Raw genomic sequence first — 21,177 nt, 5'->3', positions numbered from 1 at the left:
ACTGCCAGCATCCCAGTCTCAGCATTCCATGGATCCCACTGCCAGCATCCCGATCCCGGCATTCCATGGATCCCACTGCCAGCATCCCCCAGCATCCCGGTCCCAGCATCATTGGGATCCCAGCTCCAGTATCCCCCAGCATCCCGGTCCCATTTCCCCTCCCACCATCCCAGTACCCCCCAGTATCCCACCTCGACCCCCACCCCGCGGCCCCTCCCGCTTGATTGACAGCTCTGCCAGCCAATGGACGAGCGCGGCTGCGGGGGGGCGGGGGGCCCGCGGCTACAAGAGGGGCGGGAGCGGCGGGGGCTGAGCCGGCGGCTGGACCGCGGCCCCTCCGGTACCGGCACCGGCAGCGGCTCCGCGCCCGCCCGGCCCCCCGAGCCGCCTCCCGCCCGGTGTCGCAGCACAGGTAAGGGCTGTGGGGCCAGACCCGGCTCCCGGTGCGGAGCCGCCGTCGGGGCAGGTGCGGGAGCTGCTCCCGGAGCCGCTTCCAGGGGGCTCGGGGCCGGAGCGGTGCCAGCATCCCTGTGCCCCTCCCGTCCTCACCCCGAGCCTCATCCCTGCTCCCTGGGTGCCAGTCCTGGCTGCTGCTGGAGCCCGGGGTGCTCTCTGCTGCCCTGGGGGACACCCGCGGTGGTTCCCCTCTGTCCGGTTTTGGGATCAGCAGCCGCTGATCAGTCGGTGCTTTGGGGTGAGCGTGTGGTGGCTCCTCCTGGGTGCTGCTCCCTGCCCTGGCATGGCTGGGTGCTGCTTGGAAAAGGGAATCGAGGGCTGTGGACCTCGGGATGCTGCTCTGGAATCCCCCCAGCCCCTTTGGGCTGTGGTCAGGGGCTGCATCCTCCTGCCAGGGCGGCTGTGGTGGGTGTGGGAGGATTTGGATCATGGCAGGTCTGCCCATGCCGAGTGCCTGGCGTGGTTTGTAATCAATGCCATGGTTCGAACCAGCCCGTGGTGCTGGGGGGCCACAGAGCCGGGCTGGGGCCGCTGGGGCAGCTCTGTGCTCTGTGGGTGTCCGGACATTCCCTCAGCTCCGGGGGTTCAGCGCTGCCGTGGCAGACGGTGACAGATGCTGGTGGGATGATGGGGCAGGAAGGATCCTCTGCCTGTGGGGTGTGCCAGGAACGGGGCGGGCTGGGAGCAGAGGAACCCCCCAGCCCCATCCCTGGGTCCCCCCGTGCTCCCCAAACCCACACTGACACCACAGGACATCAGATCCCTGCGAGGAGCCCTTGGTTGGGCTCCAGGTGAACTTCTCCTCAACTTCACGGAGAGAGAAGCTCCAGGAGCTCGGGGAGAGCCATCTGCTGCTCTGGCTGAGCGGAGCTGTGAGCCAGGGCTGCGTGGGAGCGGGCACAGAGCGTATCAGAGCAGCTCTGCTCTCTGCCCACACAGCCAGGGCCTGCCGGGCTCCTGCTGCTGGCAGCCCTGCCCAGACCCCAGCCCCACCAGCAGCAGCTTTGGCCATCCCTGAGGCCAGCTGGGTGCTGCAGGGCTGATGGTGCCAGCGAGGTTTTTATGTGCTCTAATGGCAGATTCTTCACTGTCCCATCCTTAGAGAAGGTGTTCCTGCCCATGGCACTGTGACTGGAACTAAATGGCCTCTGAATTCACAGAATCACTGGGTTGGAAGAGACCTTCAAGGTCATCAAGTCCAACCCATGCCCTAACACCTCAACCATGGCACCAAGTGCCACAGCCAGGCTTTTTGTAAACACATCCAGGGATGGTCATCCACCACCTCCCTGGGCAGACCATTCCTACTTTATCACTGTAAGGTCCTTTCCAACCCAAACCATTCCAGGATTCTGTGATCATGCTCTAGCAAAGGCAATGGGAAGAGTTTTCTGAATTTTCAGCTGCTTTTTGAGTGTTTTCCTGCAGCCCAAAATGAACCCAGAGGGATGTGGGATCAGCCAGGGTGGAGGAGGGCTGGGAGGACCATCCCTGTCCAGCCTGGTGTGGCTTTTCCTTCCCAGGGGCAGCCATGGGCAAGCACAGCAGCAAGCTGGCCCCGGAGATGCTGGATGACCTGGTGAGGAGCACGGAGTTCAGCGAGCAGGAGCTGAAGCAGTGGTACAAGGGTTTCCTCAAGGACTGCCCCACTGGCATCCTCAACCTGGAGGAGTTCCAGCAGCTCTACATCAAGGTGGGCTCCAGCTGGGGGGTCTGAGAGCTGCCTGGAGGGCTGGAGCACCTCTGCAGCCCCCATGCTGAGTTCCCCCTCCTCATTTCCACTCCTCTTCTCTCCTTCCCGCAGTTTTTCCCCTATGGAGACGCCTCCAAGTTTGCCCAGCACGCTTTCCGCACTTTTGATAAGAATGGGGACGGCACCATCGACTTCAGGGAGTTCATCTGTGCCCTGTCTGTCACCTCCAGGGGCACCTTTGAGCAGAAACTCAACTGGGCCTTCGAGATGTACGACCTGGATGGGGATGGGAAGATCACACGCCTGGAGATGCTGGAGATCATTGAGGTACTGGTGCTTCAAACCAGCAGGGGTTGTTTGCTTGTTCCAGGTTTTTGGTAGATATTTTTGGTCCCTTTCAGCACCAAAGAATGAGTTTTCCTACTCACAGCCTTGTCTTGAGGTGGATCTGATAGGAATGAGTCCCCACAGAGCAGCAATCCTGCTTTGTGTCCTTCCAACATTCCCTCTCATCCCCACTCTCATCCCTCTCCAGGCCATTTACAAGATGGTGGGGACTGTGATCATGATGAGGATGAACCAGGATGGGCTGACACCCCAGCAGAGGGTGGACAAGATCTTCACCAAGATGGACAAGGACAAGGATGACCAGATCTCCCTGGAGGAGTTCAAGGAGGCCGCCAAGAGTGACCCCTCCATCGTCCTGCTGCTGCAGTGTGACATGCAAAAATAGAGCCTGGGGCTCAGGGCTGGACTGGCTGCACCCAAACTCTGCCCCTGTGATGGTTTCAATCCCCATTTCCCCCCTTTTTAAGCCCAGGCATGAGCCACATTCCATCCCTGCTGTCCTGCATCCTGGGCAGCCCCATGTCCCACACCCTCCCAGGGCAGAGCCTGCTCTGGCTGTTGTCACCCTGTCCCACCCTGCAGCTGAGCAGGGACAGCTCTTCCCACATCCCTGTGCCTTTCTCCCTGCTTTCCCCACTGCTCCACCTGGCCCATTCCCTGATCCTAACTGAGACCAACTCTGCCCCCTTCCTGCTGGTTTCCCCCTCAATTCATGGCTTGTGACGTCTCCAGGGAGGCTGAGAAGTCCCAAGTCCTGTTCCTGGTTCCTCCTTCACTGGCACTTCCCTGGAAAGCTGCCTGGAGAGGCCAGGGCAGGGTCTTGCACCAGCTTTGGCTCTTCCACCTCTTTTTCCTGCTGGGAGCAGCCAGGGCTGGCCAGGACACTTGAGAGGAGAACAGAATTGTCCAAAGCCAGCCCTGGATGTGGTCCCACCTTCCATCCCATCAGGTGGGTGACATCCACAGCTGCCCTGAGTGCTCTGTGGCATTTCTGACCCTCCTGGACATTGAGGTGACACCTGCAGCCCCAAACAGGAGTGAGGGTGTGGAAGGCAGGTCCTGGTGCTGCTCCTGCTGTGGGGACAGCTGGGGGCTGGCTGGGGGCTGTGGGGAGGTGTGGATGGGTCCTGAACCTGCTGAGCCTCCTGGCAAAGCTCTGAGACCACAAGAAATAAAATCTGTCTCCTTCCCCCTCCTCCCAGGCTGCTGCACCCACCCCTCCTGTCCCAGGCTGGTGTTTAGTCTGACCAGGCTGGTGTTTAGTCTGCACGTTGTGGTGTTGGTGGTTGTGGTGTCTGTTAGGAGATGGTGAAGTCCTTACCTATTTTTTTAATGGAAAAATAAACTGTGCCCTGTTGTGTGGTTGGTTTATTGGATGGTTTATTGGGGGGAAGCTGACTGGGGACAGTGAGGTGACAACACTGCACTTCTGAGAATGTTTTAGGGATCTCACCTGAGCCTGTGACACCCCAAGGGGTGGAAAAACCCTTGGGGACAGCAGAGTGGGGCTCAGGCTGGGGAACCTTGGGTGGGAGTGAAACCCAGGCAGCTCTGGGGCAGAGCTTTTGGGGTGGGGAGGCCCAGACCCCAAATCTCCCTGGAAATTGATTTATTTTGTCAACCAGGAGCTGGGCTCTGGCTGTGCCCTTCTCTCAGGGCTGGTGGATTTTTCCTGGGCTCCATCAGTCAGCAGCTGGGACCTGCTCTCAGTGCATCTTTGTCCTTTTCTCCACCCCCATTTCCCTGCACAGATTCTCCTCTGGCCGTTCTCCTCCCTCAGCAGCCTGCACAGACAGTGACTGTTGCTAAGGAGCTCTCACCAAATTTTAATCCTTCTCTGTGATCAATGCAGCAGGGCTGGAGCTCTTCCATCTCACCCCATCCCACCTGGATCCTGCAATTCCCCAGCCTCTGGTGTGTCCTGCAGCACTGGGGCACGGGGATGGGAGGGTGCCAAAACCACAGCAGGGTTTTTATTTTTAGGAGTGCTGCTGATGGGAGAGCTCTGCTCCTTGGCTTTGGCTGCTGTGCTTTCCAGGAGTGAGCGTGTGAGTTTGCAGCTCAGCAGGGCCTGGGGAAGAGGGAACAGGGCAAGGTTGTCCCACCCTGTGGGAGCTGGGGATGTGCCAGGGCTGCCTGAAAGGGCAGCAACTCAAAAAGCTCGAGAGAAAACTCCAAGAATAGCCTGGTGATCCTGGGCCCTCCGAGCTCCTGCTTCCCTGGGGGCCACCCTGAAGGTGTTTCCCAGCAGGGAGCTGCAGAGGCCCTGGGGAAAGGGAGGCTGTGAGGCTGAGATGATGCTGAATCCCCAAAGGGTTTGGGATTCCTGGAGCCAGCCCTGCTCTGCAGCTCACAGCTCCCCCTGGCTCTCTCTCCTGGCTGGAGCTCAGTGGAAGTGGGGTTGGTCACAGGGACAGGGGGGTCCCCGAGGCTGTTGTTTGTGGGGAGGGTTTTCCTTTAGCTGGAGCACAGGGATTTGGGTAAAACCCTGTTCTGTGGCCTCCCCCCAGGAGCTGCTCTGTTCCAGGTGAGATCCTCCATCCCTTTCCCCTTCCAGGCTCTTGGGTTTTGGTCTCTGGGATGCACCCCGTGCTCTCCAAAGGCTTCTGGGGGTCTGCTGCTCGTGGTGGAGTTTTTAGCCTGAGCTGAACGTGCAGCTCTGTGGCTGCTCCCACCAGCGCCCGTGGGAGTGGAGAGCGTTAATTAACACTCATTCCATTAACCAGCGAATGGCACAGGTCACCCTGGCACGGAGCTCTGGCTCTGCCCCTCCTGCTGCCACCAGCCCGGCTGCTCCATCCTCTCCAGTTCCCAGCACTGTGTCCCTCGTGTCCTCTCAAGGATGCCCAAACCCAGAGTCTGGAGAGGAGCTGGTGTCCCCCAGGGGTGCCCTGCTGCTGCCTCCTTTGTCCCCAGCCCCTTCCCTGGCTGCCGGGCTCGCTGTCCCCGCGCTGGCTCTGCCCTGGAGCCGGGGCTCCCTCCTCGACCTGTCACCGCTGTCACCGTGGGGAGCGCAGCGGCGGCGAGGAGCGCTCGGTCGCGAAGAGGTTAATCCGTGTCCCGGTGGACGGAAAGCCCGGAGCTTCATGGGATGCCTTATAAAGCGCGTTCCGCGGGCCGGGCCGGGCTCCGGGAGCTCCCGGGGCTGGCGGAGCCGCCGCGCCATGGAACCGCCGGGTCCCGCCGGGGCGCCGGGCCGGCCCTGGGATGAAGCCAAGGCTTTCTACGATAACCTCGCCCCCAAGAAGAAGCCCAAATCGGTGAGAGCCCCCGAGGTGCCGCGCTGCGCTCCCCGCCCCGCCTGCCCCATCCCTGCCCCGGGGCTCTCCGAGGTGTCCCTCCCATCTCCGGCAGGTGCCTCATCTCTGGATTCCCCCGTGGAACCTCCCCGCGGGTCCCTGTGCGTCTCCTCCAGGCTCTCTGCCCCATTTCCTCCACGCGTTTTGGGGTCCCCCGTGGTGTTTCTTTGACCCCCTGCCTCCATCCAGCCCCTTGGCGATGCGCTGGCTCTCTGCAGGCGCTCCCGCTCTTCCGCGGCATCCCTGGGTTAGCCGTGGTTGCCGTGGGTCCCTCTGGGCTCCCGCAGGTCCCCGGGCTGCGGTGTCCTTGCAGGGTGGCCCGGTGCCCCGTGAGCTCCCTGTCCCCTGCGCCAAGGCGAGTGACCCTGCCAGGGACAGGAGGGGTGGCACTGTCACAGCCGGGGGACAGCCCAGGAGCCCGCGGGGTGTCGCCGGGGTGTCGCTGCCCCTGCCAGGCTCCAGAGATTAGAGGGCAAGCCTGCGTTATCTAACGAGGGCTGAGCCTGCCGGCTTTAGGCGCGGGAGCGGCTGAAGAGCGGCCGCGCGTATCCCGGGATGGAGCGGGACAGCGGGGCTGCAGCCCGGCAGGGCTGGGCTGTGCCGGGGCCAGCTGGACCTGCAGCCCCTGAGCCCCCCAGCCACCCTCGGGACCCCCAAAACCCGGGCTGTGGCAAAGCTCTGTGCGACCCCTCCAGCTCCAAGCCCTCACTCGGGGCAGCCCTTGGGCTTTCCTGACCGGAGTGCCCCCGGGCCCGGACCCGCTGCCCGTGCCCTTCCCGGAGGACAGGGACAGCCTGGCTGGGTGGCAGGATGCAGCCGCTTGTCTTTGCTTTGCTCATGGATGTCAGCCCGGGCTCCTCCTCTTCCTCTCCTCGCTGCCAGCTCGCTGGGGAAACTGAGGCACGGGGGCAGCGACACGCAGGCACGGGGCTGGGGGTGATGCCAGGCGCTGTGCCCCCTCCTGGGGCAGGCTCAGCTGCTCCCGCCCAGCCAGGCAGCTGCCAGCCCGTAGGGAGCTTTTCCACAGGATAAATAGTGTTCTTGGAAAACTCCAAACCACCCTGGCACCTTGAACTTTCATCTGATCCCAAGCAGGGGACTCGTGGTGCCCAGGGATCCTTCAGGAAATGGGATTTGGTGTTGTCTGTCTGTACAGTGTCTGTCTGTCCTGGCCAAGCAGGAGATTGCTGTGTGAGGTGACAGGAGAAAATGTGATTTTTTTGGGAAGCCATTCCCGGCTGGGGAATGGGTTAATGGGGCATTCCAGCTCTTCTTCCAGGCTGCTCCTGCCAGGGAGGTCAGCAGTGGGACCTGTCACCCTCCAGCAATGCTGCACATGTCCCCCAGCCTCTCTGGTGGAGTCAGTGGGGCTGGTTTCCTGCTGCCTCCCTTCCTCTGGTTCCCACCCATCTCACCCTGATTTTTGGGATGCTGTAGCTGCAGTGGGGACAATGCTTAACCCTGCAGCAAACCCTTCCTCTTCTCCTTTCCATGACCAAAATCTGAATATTGAATTAATCCCAATAATTTGGTCTCTGCAGCACCCAGGGAAGTGCCTGGGGCTGCAGGATTTTAGGATGGGGTTGGGTCCAGCCCCAGACAGCTCAGAAGGACCAAGGGGTGCAGAATGGGGCTGTGGGTGCCACTGTGGCACCTGTGGCTCTGCTGGTCGGGAGTTCATGGTCCCACTGCACATCCCAGGAGCCTGTGGCATTTCCAAATGTCTGCCCCTAATCCTTGGGGGGCTGCTTAGGATTGACAGCTGATCAGAGCAGCGATTGAAAGGCTGCCAGCTGTTGGACCCCCACGGAGAAAATTGGGCTGTTTCAGGTGTGAAATACACCTTTACCCCAAAGCTGGGGGGTTTGAGGTCTGGGGTGGGAGCTGGAGCCTGCTGGAAAGGTGTTTTTGCACTTCTGAGGTGGAATTTGGACCTCCTGGAGCTGTGCCAATGGCTGATGCTCCTTTTCAGAGGGCTGGGCTGTCAGGACCTGTCCCTGGGTGTCCCTCCTGTCTGGCTGACCCTAGGGACAAACCCAGGATTGGGGTGGGACCTTCCCCCACCCTGGATATTCCTCTTAAACCCCTCATTAACCTCTTGTGGGGGTTCAGGATGGGGCTGGATCTGACCTTCCCATGGGAAGGGAGAGGAGCTCACCGTGAATCCCCAGGCAGCAAATTCAGCTGGATCTGGCTGAGCAGAGCCTGGACTTGTGTAGGGTGAGCTTTCCCTGACCTTGGCTGACCTTGGCTGCTGCTCTGAGGGGAAAACAGAGTTTGTGAATCAGCCCAAACCCTCCAGGGCTGGAGGCTGTGGTGGGATGGAGGCTGTGGGATCAAATCCATCCCAGCCAGGACTGGGAGTGGGACCCTCCCATGCACGCATTTCCAGTTACAAAAAAAATAGTGTTTGCCTTGAAACAGCACAATTTCTGGGGAAAAGCAGGGCTGGGTGGGTTGCTTGCAGCACTCAGACAGAGGATTCGAGGTGCTGTGGTTCCTGAGGCTTTTTAAAGCTCATTTTTGAACGCTGTAATGACCATCTGCAGCTCTAATGGGGGCAGAGAGGCATCCAAACAACCTCGAGGAGGGAACTCTTCCAAATGAAACCTCCACTTCAAAGAAATGCCAAAATGCAGATCCCTCCTTGCAGCTCCGAATCGCCTCGTTTTCCAAAAGTCAGCATTTCCCAGAGAACAGCAGGGCCATTCCAGCCCAGCCAGAGCTGGGAGCTGCTTTGGAGCTCCCAAACTCTTCCCTGGCAGGACCTGGCAGGTCCCATCCCCGGAGGCTCCCTGCCCGCAGGCACCCGGGGCTCCGGCAGCCCACGCTGGGCAGAGCCAGCCTGGAGCTGAGGGTTATTTTTATTGCCGTGTTTATTGCCTCTGAAATGAACCTCCCCGAGGCGGGGAAGGGACCTGGAGCAGCCGGGGCTGTTGCACAAGGTGTGGAGGGGGAGAGGGAGGTGGAAATTCCCTCTGGGCACCGGGCTTGGCTTGTGGCCCCAAACATCCTTCTCAGCCCTGCTGTATCTGGGCTGCTGAGCTGATTTGTTTTCCTCTCCTGGGAATCTCCCTGCAGGGCTCAGCCTGGTCCAGGAGCAGGGAGCAAACACCTGGGAGATTTCAGGAGAGGATGGAGCAGCTAATGGCCGGATGTCCCAGGAGCTTTCACAGTTATTAATATTTTCAGCTAATAAATGGCCCATGACACCAGAGTTATTAATTAATGAGCTGAAGTGCCAAGGCTTGGCCTGTGACCAGTGAGCAGCTGGGACTCTTTGGCACCTGGAGTGGTGCTGGTGTCGTGGATCACGTCCTGCTTGTCCTGGTGTTGTTCCCTTGTTGTCCTAAAAGAGCAACTTCCAAAGGGGATCTGATTACCTTGAAAATTCCCCCTTGAAAATTCCCCCTTGAAAATTCTCCATTGAAAATTCTCCCTTGAAAATTCTCCCTTGAAAATTCCCCCTTGAAAATTCTCCCCTGAAAATTCTGCCTTGAAAATTCTCCCCTGAAAATTCCCCCCTGAAAATTCTCTTCCCCTTAGAATTTTCCCCTAAGAGCAACTTCCAAAGAGGATCTGATTCCCTTGAAAATTCTCCCTTGAAAATTCCCCCTTGAAAATTCTCCATTGAAGATTCCCCCTTGAAAATTCTCCCCTGAAAATTCCCCCCTGAAAATTCTCTTTCCCTGAGAATTTTCCCCTAAAAAGAGCCACCTCCATCGGGGATCTGATTCCCTGTGGAAAGGGATCCCTGTGGCTGCAGTGATCCTCTCAGCCCGACCTAATCCGGGTCTTGTCCTAATCTCCCTCTGTTCAATGGCTTTGCCGGGGATTTGGGGGATTTTGGGGACGGCTGCTGCCTTTGGGAGTTTTCCTGCTGCTGGGAATGGGGGGAGGCTCCCACTGACTCATTCCTGGGTGGGGCTGGCGACTGAGCGAGCCCCAGGGCCAGCCCAGCCCTGAATCCCAGTGCGGATGGGGCACCTCAACCTTGCTCCTGGAAAGTTCAGCCCTGGGCAGGGTGGGAGCTGAACTTTGGAGCGGCTGGAGGAGACACCCTGGGTAAATGGCATTGCCAGGGGATTACTCACGGTTAAATGGCACGGAGGAGCAGAGGGTGAGGCTGGCTGGCAGCCAGGATTTCTCAGAGAGCTTCCCAAGCCCCGTCCTGCTCGCTGGACTCCTCTGTAGGGGACAGGACTCCCTGTGCCGCTGTCCCTCTGCAGGACTTGCTGTGCTGGCAGCCAGGATTTCTCACTTAATTAAGTTATTTTTGTGCTTGCGAGTGAGTGATGGGGATTAACACCCTCCCTGCCCTGCAAGGGGAGAGAGGGAGGATGGGTGGGGGTCAAGCTGACTTTCCCTCTGTCCCCTCTGTCCCCTCTGTCCCCTCTGGAGGCGCCTCCTTGGCTTCAGCTGGAGGAGGTTTTGGATTTGGGGTTTGGATTTGGGGTTTGGATGCAGCCCTCGAACATTCATCATAATAATGACTCATAAATCGTTGCTTGCACCACCTGTTTGTCATGTTCCCGCCCACAATAACTGCACGGGGTGCTCGGAGGAGCTGAGCTGGCGCGGGCTGTCTGTCACATCTGGGCGGCACCGCGGGGTGCACATCTGGCTCAGCCCCAGAGCGCCGCTCTTTCCTGCCTGGGGGGTGGGAAAAGCCACACGAATCCCTCCCGCAGGGGCTTCTCCTGGGTCTGCACGGGTTCTGGGAGCCGTGGGACGGCTTGGCAGTGGGATCTGAGGTGGCCCAGATGTGTGAGGATTGGAGTGCTGGGATGCAGCTGCTGGAAAATCCTTCCAGAGGTGTGTCCTGGTTTGGAGGACAGGTGTCTGCCAATAAAGGCAGAAATGGAGAATGTAAACTCCCCTCCCTCCAAATTATTATAAATTTGAAATTAAGGGGCTCTCAGGCAAAGATATAGGAATTAGGAATAACAGTTCTTTACCAGGAAAATTAAAATAGAAATGCAGTATTACACAGAACAATCCCAAACCCTGCCAGAGTCAGAATCCAAGCTGACACCCGTCAGTCAGTCAGGGTGTTGGCACAGTCCCATTCAATGGTGGCTGCATCCTCCTGCAGGGGCAGATGTGGTTCAGCTGCAGCAGTGCTCCTGGAGAAGGTGCAGTTTCCTCTGAAGCTCCAGGGATGATGTGGAAAGGTCTGGTTTTCCTCTGGAATCCAGTGGAAAGAAGGTTCCTTGGTGTCCCAAATCTCAGTTTTTATCTGGGTAGGAAATGTTTGGCTCCTCCCCTGGCTGGAGCATCTCCCATGGGATGATGGAATTTTATCAGTCATGCCCTGGGACTCAGTGGCCATGAACAGGAGATATCTCCTGGAGGGAGGATGGGCTGTGGGAAGATAAAGATGATTGCCCAGCTGGGTTAAAGATGCCCATGAGCAGAGGATATCTCCATGGAGATCAGGGTCACTGCCCCACCTGGGTTAACAGATGGGACAGAATTCACATTTCTGCATCACAACCCAACACAGGGTGTCACCCACCTTCCCCCCAGCCTGGAGCAGGGCCTTCCCTCCCCTGATCTGTGCCTTGCCCCCAGCCCAAGCCCGAGAACGCCATCACCATCGCCGTGTCCTCGCGGGCGCTGTTCCGCATGGAGGAGGAGCAGAGGATCTACACGGAGCAGGGCGTGGAAGCCTACGTGAGATATCAGCTGGACCACGAGAACGAGCCCTTCCTCCCCGGGGCCGCCTTCCCCTTCGTCAAGGTGAGCACCCACAGTGCCACAGACCCCAAAAATTTTGGGGCACAAGCAGTGGGGCAGGAGGGATGGATCCACGGAGCAGACAGAGGGCAGATAAACCTCCCAGCAATGCGCTGCATTTTCCATCCTGAGCCCAAGAATTGAATAAATCATCTCCATGGATCACATTTTAAATTTCCCTTTAGGGAATTGTCTTTATTTTATTTATTTATTTTATTTTTTTTTTTTAATTATCATTACAATTTATTTATTCTTGTAAATTGGCTGAGTTTAGCCTTGACAACCGAATCAGCCAGTTTCTAATTCTGACACGTTGAAATGAGGCATTTCAAACTTGAAAAAAGATTTTCTAGCTCCTGTACCAGTTAGTGCAGTTTTGGGTGCTGGAGCCCATTTCCAATGAATAAATTAATCAGCTCTGTGGGGCAAGACTTGTTTCTGATTGCTTGAAAAACACTTATTTGTAACTTGGAGCTAATTTATCCTCATTTAATAACTCCAAACCTTTTGTGTTTGACAACAGAAGAGTAGCTGGGTGGATTTTTCCCTCCTCCAAAATGAATCTATTTTTTCCCAGCTGATACCAGCTTGGCTCAGGGTGTAGTTGAGGTGGGGATTTCAGTGACCAGGAGTGTTTTGTTGATGGGAAGGGGGTCAGGACCATTCCTGGAGCTGCCCAGATTTGGGGATTTTGATGACCAAGAATGTTTTGTTGATGGGAACAAGTTCAGGGCACACCTGAGACTGCCCAAATTCATGGATTTTGGTGACCAGAAGTGTTTTGTTGATGGGAAGAGGGTCAGGGCATACCTGGAATTGCCCAGATTTGTGGTTTTAGTGACCAGAAGTGTTTTGCTGGGTGGGAGAGGAGTTGGGACCATACCTGGAACTGCCCAGATTTGTGGATTTGATGACCAGGAGTGTTTTGTTGATGGGAAGGGGGTCAGGACCACACCTGGGTCTACCCAGATTTGGGGATTTTGATGACCAAGAGTGTTCTGCTGGGTAGGAGGGGAGTCAGGACCACAGCTGGGGCTGGCCAAATTTGTGGATTTTGATGACCAGGAGTGTTTTGTTGATGGGAACGAGTTCAGGGCACACCTGGAACTGCCCAGATTTGTGGATTTGATGACCAGGAGTGTTTTGTTGATGGGAAGGGGGTCAGGGCACACCTGAGGCTGCCCAGATTTATGGATTTTGATGACCAGGAGTGCTTTTCTGGGTAGGAAGGGAGTCAGGACTACACCTGGAACTGCCCAGATTTATGGATTTGATGCCCAGGAGTGCTTTTCTGGGTAGGAAGGGAGTCAGGACTACACCTGGAACTGCCCAGATTTATGGATTTGATGCCCAGGAGTGTTCTGCTGGGTGGGAGAGGAGTTGGGACCATACCTGGAGCTGCCCAGATTTGTGGATTTGATGACCAGGAGTGCTCTGCTGGGTGGGAACAGGGGCAGGGCCATGCCTGAGGGCCTGGCTGACGCCCAGCCCTGTCCCCTCAGGCTCTGGAGGCAGTGAATGCTCAGCTCCGGGAGCTCTATCCCGACAGCGAGGAGCTCTTCGACATCGTCCTGATGACCAACAACCACGCCCAGGTCGGGGTTCGCCTGATCAACAGCATCAACCACTACGGTGAGAGGGGACAGAGCTGCATTTGGGGTGGTGGCACCAAGGAAAGGAGACGTTTTCTCCCATTTTCTGGGTGGTGAGCTGGTTGGGCAGCAGAACCAAAGTGAGCCCCAGTGCTTCCAGCAGCCAGGCTGGGTTTGGGGGGCAGCCAGGCTCACCCCAGGGGTCCCTCTTTGCCCTCAGATCTGTTCATCGAGAGGTTCTGCATGACGGGAGGGAACAGCCCCATCGGGTACCTCAAGGCTTATCACACCAACCTCTACCTCTCCTCCGACGCAGAGAAAGTGAGTGGGGCCATTGAAGAGGGTGAGTCTGGGCTCCAGCTCGGGGGGGCAGCGGGGGGAGCCCTCAGGGGGTTGATCCCAGGAAGGAGAACTCCAACATCCCATTCACTTAAGGTTTGCCTCACCCCACATCCCTGATGCTCCAGTTTCCATAGAAATGAGCATTTCCTGCAGCTGCACAGCTCTCCCGAGGCAAGGGAGGTGTTTTCCCTCCTTAATCCTCCCATGCAAAGGCTGATTTATTATCTGGGGGTTGGTTTTGCCCTGGAAGCTCTCGGGGCCGGGCTGCACCTTCTCCCAGCCGCGTTTCCCTCCCACCCTGTTGTGTTTTGCTCTGCTCCTCCTGGCTGGATCCTTGGGTGACTTCCACCTCTTGCCTGATGCTCAGGGATTGCTGCAGCCACCATCTTCAGCCCCAGCAGGGACCTGGAGGTGTCGGAGAAGCAGCTGCGGGTGGCGTTCGACGGGGACGCCGTGCTCTTCTCGGACGAGTCGGAGCAGATCGTGAAAGCTCACGGCCTGGACATGTTCTTTGAGCACGAGAAAGCTCACGAGAACAAGCCCCTGGCACAGGTAGAGCAGGGCTGGGGGCAGGAAAAGCCTCTGGGAGAGAGGCAGCACTCGTGGGATGCTCCAAGAGTTGGGTGTGAGCTGGGGTCGGGCAGTAGCTGCTGGCACAGGGATCCTTTGGGGTCATTTTTGGGGCCCAGGGATCCTTTGAGGTCATTTTTGGGGCCCAGGGATCCTTTGGGGTCATTTTTGGACCCTAGGGTGGCTTTGTGGTAATTTTTGGAGCCCAGGGATGGCTTTGGGATCATTTTTGGGGCCCAGGGATGGCTTTGGGATCATTTTTGGGGCCCAGGGATCCTTTGGGGTCATTTTTGGACCCTAGGGTGGCTTTGGGGTAATTTTTGGAGCCCAGGGATGGCTTTGGGGTCATTTTTGGGGCCCAGGGATGGCTTTGGACTCATTTTTGGGGCCCAGGGATCCTTTGAGGTCATTTTTGGGGCCCAGGGATCCTTTGAGGTCATTTTTGGGGCCCAGGGATGCCTTTGGGCACATTTTTGGGGCCCAGGGATGGCTTTGAGTTAATTTTTGGGGCCCAGGGATGGCTTTGGGGTAATTTTTGGGGCCCAGGGATGGCTTTGGGGTCATTTTTGGGGCCCAGGGATCCTTTGGGGTCATTTTTGGGGCCCAGGGATCCTTTGAGGTCATTTTTGGGGCCCAGGGATGCCTTTGGGCACATTTTTGGGGCCCAGGGATGGCTTTGAGTTAATTTTTGGGGCCCAGGGATGGCTTTGGGATCATTTTTGGGACCCAGGGATGCCTTTGGGGTCATTTTTGGGGCCCAGGGATCCTTTGGGGTCATTTTTGGACCCTAGGGTGGCTTTGGGGTAATTTTTGGGGCCCAGGGATCCTTTGAGGTCATTTTTGGGGCCCAGGGATGCCTTTGGGCACATTTTTGGGGCCCAGGGATGCCTTTGGGGTCATTTTTGGAGCCCAGGGATCCTTTGGGGTCATTTTTGGACCCTAGGGTGGCTTTGGGTCATTTTTGGGGCCCAGGGATCCTTTGGGGTCATTTTTGGACCCTAGGGTGGCTTTGGGGTAATTTTTGGAGCCCAGGGATGGCTTTGGGGACGTTTTTGGGGTGGCACACAAGGTGGAGGGGTGGTGACAGCCTGAAAAGGCTGACCTGGAACAGAGACTAGACAGAACAAAAGGAAAATAGGAATAAAAATAAAATAGGATTTTATTGAAAGGAATAAAATAGATATTTATTAAAAGGATAAAGTAGGGATTTATTGAAAGGAATAAAATAGGAATTTATTGAAAGGAATGAAATAGGGATTTATTAAAAGGAATAAAATAGAGATTTGTTGAAAGGATCCACCTTGGGCAGTGCAAGAGCCTGGCTGGGGCTGCACCCAAATCAAATCCAAGGTGGATCCTGGCCATGAGTTTTACACTTTGATAAGTTTTGACTCATCTACACATTGGGGTCAATTATCCAACCACAACCTCAGGCTATGAGTATCAACCCCCTTGGCCATTGTTTCTGCTTTTTGGGGAGCAGTTATCCTTGATTCTGTGGTAGGAAGGAATTGTTTTGTCCAACTCCCCTGTGAAGAGAACTCACTAACGTGAGCACAGTTACACACGGCGCAGCAGAGATTCCGAAAAAGGATAAAAGCTAAAAGCATCACACGGGTGACAGGTTTGTCCTTGCTCCACCAGGGCCCCCTGAAAGGCTTCCTGGAGGCGCTGGGCAAGCTGCAGAAGAAGTTCTACTGCAAGGGGCTGCGGCTGGAGTGCCCCATCCGCACCTACCTGGTGACGGCGCGGAGCGCGGCCAGCTCGGGGGCGCGCGCCCTCAAGACCCTGCGCAGCTGGGGGCTGGAGACAGACGAGGCTCTGTTCCTGGCAGGGGCTCCCAAGGGGCCCCTGCTCAGGAAAATCCGGCCCCACATCTTCTTCGACGACCAGATGTTCCACGTGGAGGGGGCGCAGCAGCTGGGCACCGTGGCCGCCCACGTGCCCTACGGGGTGGCCCAGAAACACAAACGGCCCGAGCAGGGGGAGCAGCAGAGCCCCAGCAGCAAGTAGGGGATGGGGGGACCCCAGCGCCCTGATCCTACAAGGAGTGCTTGTTCTGGGAGTGGGGGGATTCCCTTATCCCCCTGATCCTACAGGGAATCCTTGTTCTGGGAAAGGGGGAACACCCAGTTCCTCCTGGTCCTACAGGGAATCCTTGTTCTGGGAGTGGGGGATTTCCTCAGCACCCTGATCCTACAGGGACTCCTTGTTCTGGGGATGGGGGGATCCCCCAGCTCCTCCTGATCTTACAGGAAATCCTTGTTCTGGGAGTGGGGGAACCCCAGCACCCTGATCCTACAGGGAATCTTTGTTCTGGGAGTGGGGGATCCCCCAGCTCCTCCTGATCCTACAAGGAGTGCTTGTTCTGGGATGGGGGGATTCCCTTATCCCCCTGATCCTACAGGGAATCCTTGTTCTGGGAGTGGGGGATTTCCCCAGCACCCTGATCCTACAGGGAATGCTTGTTCTGGGAGTGTGGGATCCCCCAGTTCCTCCTGGTCCTACAGGGAATCCTTGTTCTGGAAGTGGGGGATTTCCTCAGCACCCTGATCCTATAGGGAATGCTTGATCTGGGAATGGGGGATTCCCTTATCCCCCTGATCCTACAAGGAAGGCTTGTTCTGGGGATGGGGGGGATCCCCCAGCTCCTCCTGGTCCTATAGGGAATCCTTGTTCTGGGAGTGGGGGATTCCCTTATCCCCCTGATCATATAGGGAATGCATGTTCTGGGAATGGGGGATTCCCCCAGCATCCTGATCCTATAAGGAATCCTTGTTCTGGGGATGGGGGGATCCCCCAGCTCCTCCTGATCCTACAAGGAATGCTTGTTCTGGGAATGGGGGATTTCCTCAGCACCCTGATCCTACAAGGAATCCTTGTTCTGGGAAAGGGAGCTCAGGGGCAGGGAGAGAGCAGAAGAAGCAAATATGGGGATGGGGGATCCCCAGTCCTCTGATCCTACAGGGAATCCTTGTTCTGGGAGTGGGGGATTCCCTCATCCCCCTGTTCCTACAGGGAATCCTTCTTCTGGGAATGGGCTGCACTCAGGGCAGGGAGGGAGCAGGAAATCTTCCTTTGTGCCTCTGCTCATGGGCTGCTGTGCTGTTGTCCCTGCTCCTCCTGGGGCTGGAGATGTTTTCCCAGTTCCTCCCTGCACTCTGCACTCACTCCAGGCAAAACCCCTCCAGGATGGGTCTGCCCTGTGTGGAATCTTTGTGCCAGGCAGGTTTAACTTATTTATTTAAAACCCCAAGCAAATGTTGAGGCTGAAGTGTTGGGCTGGAAAGTTGGGAGCACCCAAAAAACCTTCCAAGCAGCTTTGAAACAAATTTTTTCCCTTTTAACTTGAATTAAACTGTGAATTTTTTCCTTCACTGCCTCAGCTGCTGCTCCCCAACCAGGAAATACTGTCTGTCCTCTCACCTAGATTTTGCCAGCTTCAATGTGGAAAAACAGAAACAAATATTTAACATATTTAAAAAGAAAAAAAAAAAATCCTGTTTCCTGCTTGGAGCTTTGAGCTGCTGTATTGTTGGCCCAGGTTTTTATATTTGGGTATGACACTTGCATGATTTAGCACTTAAAATTAATAATCTCAGTGAGCATCCCAAGCCCAGCTTGTCCAAGGGCTGCAGGGCTTGAATTAAGTTAAAAGCAGGCCCTGATATATTAGGGACATCATTTGAAGTCCATTTAGGTAAATCTGCAGAGCATTTCAGCCTGGGGATTTCAATTAAAGGATTTTTTTTTTCTCCCTTTCTAGGCTGAGTTGATAATCTTTTTCTCCTCAGCTTTTTAAAACCTCTGGTGTTTCCTAAAATAGCCACCTCTGTCAGCGATGCTGTGAGAGAACCAAATCTCTGATTAAAAAACAGGATGGGAAATCAATGGGGAGAAACTGGTGTGAAAATCACACTGACATTTCTGCTCAAAGCCCTGTCCCAAAGGAGACACTGGGGAGGAAAATTTAAAGATTATTTCTTCCTTGTGGGTTTTTCTTTTCCTCTATTTCCATGAAATCTCACGGCTGAGCAGGAAGGATGCTCAATATTGTCAGACACTTTTTTACAAATTCCACGGGTTTAAATTTCCCAGTTTGTGTGTCTGGCTCTTTCCAGGGAAGTCTCAGCTCAAACAGTGAGGCTGGAGCTGGAATTATCACCCTGTTGAGGAATATGTAAATAACCAAGCTGGGGATGCCTTCAGTGGCTTTCTCATTTTCTCATTGCACTAAATCCTGCTCTAGCAGTGAAAAGCAAATTGCACTTTTCCCCCCTTCCCCCAAAAAAAAATTCCTGGCAGACTGTTAAGTGTCACATCTGGGTGACAAACACCTCGGAGGAAGATGTAAAATCCAAACAAACAAAGGAAAAATCTTGGGAGAAACGAGTTTGTGAGAGTCACATCCACCAGCACTCGGGTTTCTAGAAAAATCTTGTCTTTTTTTAATGTGAGCCCAAGATTTTGGGATCTGAACTGGATCCTGGAGACCTTTTCAGGCAGTAAACATTTCCAAGGTGTTTCCTGAGGATGGTGCAAGCCCAGCCAAGGGGAGAGGATGTTGCAGGAGGAATTAATTGTCAGGGTGCCAGTGGGGCTGGGGACAGGGGACGTGTCCCTGGGTGATCCAGGGCTGCTGCTGCTGTTGGCAGGAGGAGGTGGAAGCCCAGGGAAGCAGTGGGGTGCGATTTTGGGGCAGAACCTCGGGTTTTGCAGATTCCAGGCTCTGAGGTGCACAGGGAGCTGGGGACAGGGTTTGGTGACCCTGCTTTGGGTCCTCCTGCTGCCAGAGCAGCTTAGGGGGGATTTGGGCTCAGGAAATGGGTCCCAGGTGAGCCAGACCTCCCCAAACCGGGAGGATTTTCCATTCCCACCATGGCTGCCCCTTTTGCTTTTATCCACCTGGCTCCCTCTGGTTTTGTTGGGGTTTTTTTTTTTGTTTGGTTTATTTTTTTTTCTCCTCCATCACTGCAACTGGAAGACAAGGACTTGCTGCTCGTGTCCTTCCCTCCCTGGTGTCCCCTGGGGAGTGTCCCTGGGGTCACTCTTGGGATGGGCACTTCTCCTGCAGGGTTGTTGTGCTCTCCTGGCTGACAACTGGACTTTTCCTGCTGTGTGTTGTTGCTGTGGATTTCACTTCATTGTCCTCCGGTGGTTTTTTTTGTTTTGTTTTTTTTGCCATGTTAATGGGATCCCTCGGGGTGTTTTTTTCCCATAATAAACAGAGTTGGTCCCAGCCCAGCTCCCTCTGTTCTCACAATGAGTATTTGGTGCAGGGTCTGAGCTCCCTGCTTGGGACCTCCCAGTTTGATGGTGATGGGGTGGGGGTGACAAGAAGGAAAAAGAGGGTTTAAGGGAATTTAGGAAATGTGATGAAAGCACCAACTTTGGGACTGGAGGCCCGTGGGAGGGGTGGGATGTGACACAACCACCTCCCTCTGCTTCGTGAGAGGCTTTTGTGGGGCACCTGGGCTCGTGCTGGAGCCCGGGATAAAAATACAGCTTTGGCAGGAGCCTTTTGTCAACTTGATCTTCTCCCAGCCAACAGGTGGGAGGCAGCAGAAGCTCAGCAGAGGAGATTTATGGTGCTGAAGCAGCGAGCAGCGCCACTGCAGCTCCTCCCTGCCAATGAGGGGAGCAGATGGGCTGAGGGGAAGCAGCAAATGCTCCATCCATCACCAAATATAGCCAAGGAATGTCCGTAGGCCCCCGGGCAGCATCCCTGCTCTGGGTGCTCATTTCAGGGATGAAATGAGCAGAGCTTTCCTGATTTGCTGGAATGCCTTCCCCCAGCCCATCCCCACTCCTGGTGTGTTCTTCCACCAGATGTCTGGAGGGAAAAAAATTTAAAAAAAAAAATTAAAAAAATTAAATTCCAGCACACATTCCAGCCTGTGATGCACCAGGGAAAGTCCAGGTGTGTCCTGGGGGTGGGGATGTCCAGGGCAAAGCCAAAAGCTGCAAATAACCAACCCCAAGCCCTGGACAGAGATCAGGGAGGGACAGGGGAGGTTTGTGCAGGTGGGTTTGGGATGGTTGGCTTGACTTTGCTGCAAGGCTGAGGTTTTGATTCTGCTGCCTGTTTTCCAGCTTTTCCCTTCATCAGGCACGGCAGGGCTTTGCAGGGAGCGTGCTTTGAAATGGAGCCCGGGGAGGAGGAGGAGGAGGAGGAGGAGGAGGCAGAGCTGCTGGGAATTTTGCTGCCACTCAGCAATTGTCAGCACAGATGTTCCCGAGGTAATCACAGCCCTGAATAGCAGGAGCTGCTTTTCGTGATGAATCCAGGATTTAACCCCAGGAACCTGTGGGGTGTCTTGAGGGAGGGGGGCACCCCTGGTGAGATGGACTGTGCTCTGTGTTCACCAGAAGCTGTGACATCCCCTGCCTCAGTTTCCCCATCACCAGGACAGAATCCTGGAATCTGGTTTGGGTTGGAAAGGAGCTTAAAGCTCATCCAGTGCCTCCCGTGCCATGGCAGGGACACCTCCCGCTGTCCCAGCCTCTCCAAACCGGCCTTGGACACTGCCAGGGTGGTGAATCCAAAACTGATGAATGGTGCAGAGGGAATGGAGGATGATTGCAGCTCCTTGGGGAGGGAAAGCAGAAATCGGGCTGTGCTCTGAAGAGCAGTGGAACCCCTGCAGATCCTGATGCGTGGGTGCCACACAAACCCGGGTGGGACCTGCTCTGCAGCACGCTGAGTTTTACACCCTCCCTGCAGGGCAGAGCAGGAACCTGCAGCCATCCCAGGGGATCAAATGTCAGGGCAGGGAGGTGGTGACAGGGTGACAGAAACACCCGGAGCTGGAAGGGCAGATAAGGAGAGCCGGCGGCAGGAGAGCAGGGGAAGGGCACTCGCTATCAGCACCGTGCCAGGGCTGGAGCAGCCCGACCACCTCGTCCCCTCCACAGCGCTATTTTTAGCCGTGGCTGCTGACACTTCTGTCACCAGAGCCTAAAATGGTCCCTCCTGAGCGCACCCAGGGCCACCGGGGCCACCAACGAAGCTGTGACTCAACGGGGCGTGTGTGGAGCCCGGCAGAGCAGCCAGAGCCTCCTGGGCCAAGAGGCGGCTCCTCGGGAGATGCTCCAAAAAATTCGGGTTTAGGGCCTGGCCCCTGTCATGGTGTGAAGG

General features: G+C 56.1%; 2 protein-coding genes across 4 annotated transcripts; both read left to right on the top strand.

Annotated features, from left to right (window-relative positions):
• Positions 1–301: 301 nt before the first annotated feature.
• On the top strand, positions 302–3,867 carry HPCAL4 (hippocalcin like 4). The gene is made up of 4 exons (XM_056509219.1): positions 302–412; positions 1,980–2,149; positions 2,261–2,476; positions 2,685–3,867. Exons 2-4 carry the CDS (start codon positions 1,988–1,990, stop codon positions 2,880–2,882), a joined length of 576 nt encoding a protein of 191 aa, XP_056365194.1. The 5' UTR covers positions 302–412; positions 1,980–1,987; the 3' UTR covers positions 2,883–3,867.
• Positions 3,868–5,608: 1,741 nt separating this feature from the next.
• Positions 5,609–20,766, top strand: NT5C1A (5'-nucleotidase, cytosolic IA). 3 transcript variants are annotated; one of them, XR_008842093.1, is made up of 7 exons: positions 5,625–5,757; positions 11,371–11,538; positions 13,038–13,167; positions 13,348–13,470; positions 13,837–14,021; positions 15,684–16,104; positions 16,517–20,756. XR_008842093.1 is itself a non-coding variant. In XM_056509320.1 (7 exons), the coding sequence occupies exons 1-7, from the start codon at positions 5,662–5,664 to the stop codon at positions 19,672–19,674; spliced, it is 1,158 nt and encodes a 385-aa protein (XP_056365295.1). In that variant the 5' UTR covers positions 5,625–5,661; the 3' UTR covers positions 19,675–20,766. The 3 variants fall into 3 exon arrangements, 2 of the variants coding, with proteins under 2 accessions (XP_056365296.1, XP_056365295.1); XM_056509320.1 differs by having other exon boundaries at positions 15,684–16,048; positions 19,584–20,766; XM_056509321.1 differs by lacking the exon at positions 16,517–20,756 and having other exon boundaries at positions 5,609–5,757; positions 15,684–16,328.
• Positions 20,767–21,177: the final 411 nt, after the last annotated feature.

The sequence above is a fragment of the Oenanthe melanoleuca genome, chromosome 23, assembly GCF_029582105.1.
Source record: "Oenanthe melanoleuca isolate GR-GAL-2019-014 chromosome 23, OMel1.0, whole genome shotgun sequence".
In the NCBI taxonomy this organism is placed as follows: Eukaryota; Metazoa; Chordata; class Aves; order Passeriformes; family Muscicapidae; genus Oenanthe; species Oenanthe melanoleuca.
This window is presented reverse-complemented; position numbering and strand designations above follow the sequence as displayed.